Source organism: Helianthus annuus, chromosome 13, assembly GCF_002127325.2.
Source record: "Helianthus annuus cultivar XRQ/B chromosome 13, HanXRQr2.0-SUNRISE, whole genome shotgun sequence".
In the NCBI taxonomy this organism is placed as follows: Eukaryota; Viridiplantae; Streptophyta; class Magnoliopsida; order Asterales; family Asteraceae; genus Helianthus; species Helianthus annuus.
Window position 1 is genome coordinate 63,504,265 of NC_035445.2, and position 5,696 is coordinate 63,509,960.

A 5,696-nucleotide genomic window follows, 5' to 3' on the forward strand; every position below is an offset into this window, starting at 1 on the left:
TCTTTTGAGCGCTTTCACCTTCTTTTTCAAGTTCGACAATCTTCTGAAGATGGGAATTTATCATCTTTTGTTTTTCAATGTTGTTTTTACTAAACACATTTTTCCCATCTTCAAGAATTTTCACTTGCCCCTCAAATTCTTGATTTTTCAAAGTCAAACTGTTAAAATCAATCAACAGTTTGTCGTTTTCGGCTTTCAACTTCTCACAATCTTTTTCCAAAGAAAGAATTTGTTTTTCAGCAACGTGCTTCTCATCTTTCAACTTTTTGACTTCAGATGCCAAACTTTCTATGTCTCTCACGAGTTTGTCATTATCAGTCTTAAAGTTATCGCATGTTGAGCACATTGTTTCATTCTTCATCGATTCTTCAGCTTTTGGAGCTTTTTCTCCACTTTCCATAAATTTACCTGCACAAAAGAGTTTAACGAAATCAAGAGGATTACCAACATTATCAATATAACAACCTCGTTTAAAATCGTATTTTAGCACGTTTTTTGCTCTGACACATTTAGCAACTCTTTTGTACATTTCCTCAATCACATCTGTATCCAAATCTAGCATGTTATACTCCAAAACCTTAACCATCTCTTTCTTTTTCTTACTGACTTCAAGTTCATGAGCTTTAAGTTTGCTGATGAATTGATTTAGAGGTAGTTTTGAAAAATTTGAGTCCTCTCTTAAATTTTTCAAACATTCACTCCATTCAATTGGTAATGCATCTGCAAATTTCTCCAATTTTTCAGCAGTTGACGGATATATCTCATGATATTTCAGATAATTCAATAAAACATCATATCGGTCTTTAAGATCATCCAACGTTTCATCTTTCAGACACACAAAATATTTGAACCTTTTTGCCCAACCATCTTTGCTCACTTTTCTATACCCCTCATTTAGAAATCCGTTATTCCAGTTATTAAATCTTTCGAAATAATAATTCTCCTGTTCATCGAACATCATTGCCATGTTTTGCAAAACAGAACGGCACGTGTTTGTTGACGAATACGCGATCTAAATGTGACAGAAAAGCGAACCAAACAGCAGTTGATCCAAATAAGCGGTCCAGATACACAAACTGGATGACAAATAAGCGGTCCAGAAATTGTCTGAAAAAGCGATCCAGAAATGATCCAATAAGCGATTCAAATCAGTTCGAATAAGCGATCCAGGAACAATTCGACCGGATGAGCGATTCACAATGGTCTGGATAAGCGGTTCCTGATCGTTCGGATAAGCGGTTTCTGATCGTTCGGATAAGCAGTTCCTGATCGTTCGAATGAGCGGTTCCAGGGTAATCCGACCGAATGAGCGGTTCCTGATTCGTCCGGATAAACGGTTCCTGATCGTTCGAATGAGCGGTTCCAGGGTAATCCGACCGAATGAGCGGTTCCTGATTCGTCCGGATAAACGGTTCCTGATCGTTCGAATGAGCGGTTCCAGGGTAATCCGACCGAATGAGCGGTTCCTGATTCGTCCGGATAAACGGTTCCTGACTATATTTTCGAGCGGTTCCAGAAATGACGTCAGCAAACACGAACCGCTTTTGAAGTAAAAATTCAATTTTAACCAAATTTAAACCGAATTAAGGTCTGAAACTTTCTAGGGTTTATCTCGATACTATTTCGCACAATCTGTGAAAAATTGAGCAAATTCCGACCGTGAAATCTACTCGAATCAGAAAAAGAAGGTGTAGAAGTAAGAAAAAGTGACGAAATCCGGCTAATTTCTGCAGAGAACCTCCTCCTGAGCTCTGATACCACTTGTAGGATCGTATTCTGACCCGAACGAGTCGTTCAGAGGCTTTCTCCTTGGTTTCAGGTGCGGAATTACAAGAAACTAAGGTAGAAACAGCACGCAGATCACTTTAACTACTTGTTTTATTGATTTGACGCTGATTACACTTCAAATCTCGCACCGGCAAAGCTTCGGCACGTTTTCTCTAACTGTTACAACTGTTACAAATGGAATCGCTCATCGGGCTATATATAGGCGTTCTGGTCCGCTCATGTGACACATGTCCACAAAAGCGGTTCCAGACATGTCCACAAAAGCGGTTCCAGACATGTCCATAAAAGCGGTTCCAGACATGTCCGTAAAAGCGGTCCAAGAACTCTATGACCCTATGAGCGATCCAAACAACCTAAAACCTATACAATCACTATTTCTCATATATACAATCAATTCTATTGATTCTAAGACTCGAACGAAGATGTAGTCGACAGACAACTGCACCAACACCGGCACAGAATCTAAAAAACCCCAACTTATTGAGTCATACGCCTTATCGATGTCAACTTTGAACAACATCTCCTTAGTATTAGATTTTCTTAACCATCTGACAATTTCATTCAGCATTAACGGCCCATCAAGGATGCTCCTACCCGACAGAAAAGCTGATTGCTCAGGTGACACAAGTTTACCAATTACCTCTTTCAGTTGATTCACAAGAACTTTAGACAGAACTTTATTGATACACCCCACTAGACTAATCGGCCTAAAATCCGAGAAGCCCATTGGATCCTTCACTTTCGGAATAAGAGCTATAAAGGATGCGGTGCAGCCAGGATTCAAGCCTCCACCAAGATGAAACTTATTAAAGAAAGCCACAAAATCCGCTTCAAGCCCAACCCAACATCTTTTCAAAAATTTAAAATTAAAACCATCCGGCCCCAGGGCCTTATCGCCATCACACTCCCAAACTGATGACTTTATTTCCAATATCGAAAAAGGTTCCACCAGTCGCTCAGCCTCCATACTGTTGATTCGGGTCAGGTTAGGACATACGAACGTAGGCCTGATAGCTAATGGTTCTTTAAATTTGCTAAAGAAAAAAACCCACTGCCATGTCTTTGATAACTGTTGGAGAAGTCAGCCACTCTCCATCCACCATAATCCCATTAATTCTGTTGTTAGATATATTTGCGTTAATCACACCATGAAAATAAGCAGAGTTTTCATCCCCTTCGAATGCCCACTTTATTCTGGATTTTTGTTTAATATCTAGTAGCCTTATTCTATCCAATTCTGAGATAGAATTTTTACATTCAATTCTTTTCTGTAGTTCCACAGGAAGTAGAGGCCGGTTGTCTGCAGTTTCATCTAACCTTTTCAACTCCTCCTTCAAAGCATTAGTCACACCTTCTCTTTTCTCTTTCTCATCGGCCACCCACTGTTTAATATTATTCTTGAGGAATTTTAGCTTGGTTGCCAATGCCAAGTCCGCTGGACCATTGAAGCTAAAAGAGCTGCACTTCATCATAACAAAGTCTTGAAACCCGTTTAAGTCCAACCAAGTATTAAAAAACCTAAATGGAACATGTCCAAAGTCCGTGGGTACTGTGGATAAAACGATTGGACAGTGATCTGACGTGTATCTGGTCAGTGCAGTAGTCGCAGCTAACAGCCACCGATCTTTGAAGCTTTTGCTGACCAAAAACCTGTCTAATTTACTCAGTTTTACTCCTGAATCTGACATATAGGTAAATTTATGTCCCCCCATGTTATACTCATGTAGATCTGTAATTTGAATAAACGAGTTGAAGTGCCACGCGTTTAACTCCACAAATTCCGAATTCATTATTTCATCTTGTGATCGCACATCGTTGAAATCCCCCATCAATAGCCACATCCCCGAATTAGTGTCTATAGCTTGGATCAAATCAGCCCATAGCCCTCTTCTACTTATCGGGTCATTCGGTGCATAGATATTAGCTATATGCACCCGTTCACCTGTTGCCACCATAATACCAGAAACCACCAGAAAGTGTCTCTGTTTTAATACCCTATCCATTTGAAAAACTGAGGGGTTCCACAGACTTACCAAACCCCCAGATCTCCCTTCTGCATATACCTGTTCCATCTTGAACGCCGTCCTCCCCCAAAAAATACCAAAATTAAACCATGAATTTACACATACCTTTGTTTCTTGTATTGCTAGAAAATGGACTCCATGTGCTGACGTGAGACCCCTTATCCAATCTGCCTTCCTTGGGTCTCTCACCCCCCCTCAAGTTTATCGCCATAAAATTCATTGAGGATCGTTTGACACACCATCTCCAATAACCAGTTCTTCGACATGTTTCTCAAAACCACCCATTTTTATGCCGACCAGCTCCCCTGCTCGAAGTGTATAATCGATTTCCTCTTCCAGCATATCGATAATTCCTGCCACCGGATGCTTATCCCTCTCAACAGTTTCCTCCTGATGTCCCACTTCACAACTCACCTGCTGCTGACGAATCTGAGTTGGGACCACGTCAATATTTGGGGGCGGTGAATTTAGATAAACCCTGGTTTAATTCTCCATTACACTTCTGAAAAATACGGGAAGGTGGGCCTTGTAGTGACTCACTCGAAGGCAGGCTCCTAGCATCTCTAGCTCGTTTACCTAATGTTGTGTTCTGGGCCGGCCCATAATCAGGATAAGGTCCACCATTAACTTGCTGATTATTTTCAGGGGTATTAGGGTAATTTGTTGCACAACTGTCACGTTCCACATGAACAACCATGGGTGTCCCACCTTCATTAATTTATTCATTGTTTCTAGACGTCTCCACCTCTTCTCCTCTATTCCCATGCACCTGTGAATTGGGGTTTAGGGTCCTAGGAGATCGTACACCTTCCCCAAGCACGTTTCCCATCCATGCATTCGATCCACTAGGCGGCTGTTGGCCTACCACCCCAACGGTTTCCGACGATCCATCCTGGTTGCCCTTCCGGTCACCGGAATTACCGTTAATTGGAGTGTCACACCCCAACCGATGGCGGAATCATCAGGGCATGGCACTGAGCGAAACAGATTGTCCAGAAGTTTCCATAACAATTATTATCACTATTCAATTTATATAATACGTCCCATGCCATACCTCAAATAGCAAACAAATTATTACAGATAACATCAAGTCAAATATTCTGTTCTGACAACTCAGGTCTTAAATATAAAAATTGTTCAAATGCTTCTAGAGACTCGATCTGCAAGATCTACAGACAACTATGCTCTAGACGCTTATTCTAAGCTCGCCTTCCTAGCAGATAAGCATCCTAATTCCCTGCCACATACGTTAAAATAAAGCCAATACATGAAATGTAAAGGTGAGCATACAAGTTTGATAATAGCATAATAGAGTTCGAAATAGTTTACGCATAACCAGCACGTACACAGAGGAAAACGAAGCATGTTAATTATCGACATGGATCTATCAATACCAATGACTGCGGGTTGACTGCCCGAGGCAGTTCGCAATACATGATTACCACCGTAATCCATGCAAGTAATGGTCCTTAACAACCCCCGTGTGAACGGGTGCTGAGTCCAAACTATAGTACTATCGTCGTTAAGGCAGGTAGACAGCATTCCATGTGTAAACATAACAACAAGCATTCATTTAGTCACGTAATACATGCAAAACGGTTAGCGTTTAAAGTAATTGAGTAGTGTGTTCGATTGTGATTTAGATAAGTAAGGTATGTAACACCCAAAATGCTAAAGCAAAAAGGGTTCGAGTATACTCACAGCGATGGATGGATTGAAGGGAGCGCTTGAGAGTAGGGTTAGCCTGAATAGTTCGATAGTGTAACGATGAGTAACGCGTAAAACGAATACAAGTGTTGTTGGGTCGAACAACCTGGTTGATCGGACGGTAGGTTCGATCGGACGGGTTGTTCGTTCGGTTTGACAGTCCGTTCGGACAGCCTG

General features: G+C 41.2%; 2 protein-coding genes across 2 annotated transcripts; both read right to left on the bottom strand.

Annotated features, from left to right (window-relative positions):
• Positions 1 to 357: 357 nt before the first annotated feature.
• LOC118485768 lies at positions 358 to 2,755 on the bottom strand. The gene is made up of 2 exons (XM_035982211.1): positions 2,234 to 2,755; positions 358 to 408 (listed from the first exon to the last, which is right to left on the bottom strand). Exons 1-2 carry the CDS (start codon positions 2,753 to 2,755, stop codon positions 358 to 360), a joined length of 573 nt encoding a protein of 190 aa, XP_035838104.1.
• Positions 2,756 to 2,822: 67 nt separating this feature from the next.
• On the bottom strand, positions 2,823 to 3,860 carry LOC110900791. The gene has a single exon (XM_022147656.1). The coding sequence runs from the start codon at positions 3,858 to 3,860 to the stop codon at positions 2,823 to 2,825; it is 1,038 nt and encodes a 345-aa protein (XP_022003348.1).
• Positions 3,861 to 5,696: the final 1,836 nt, after the last annotated feature.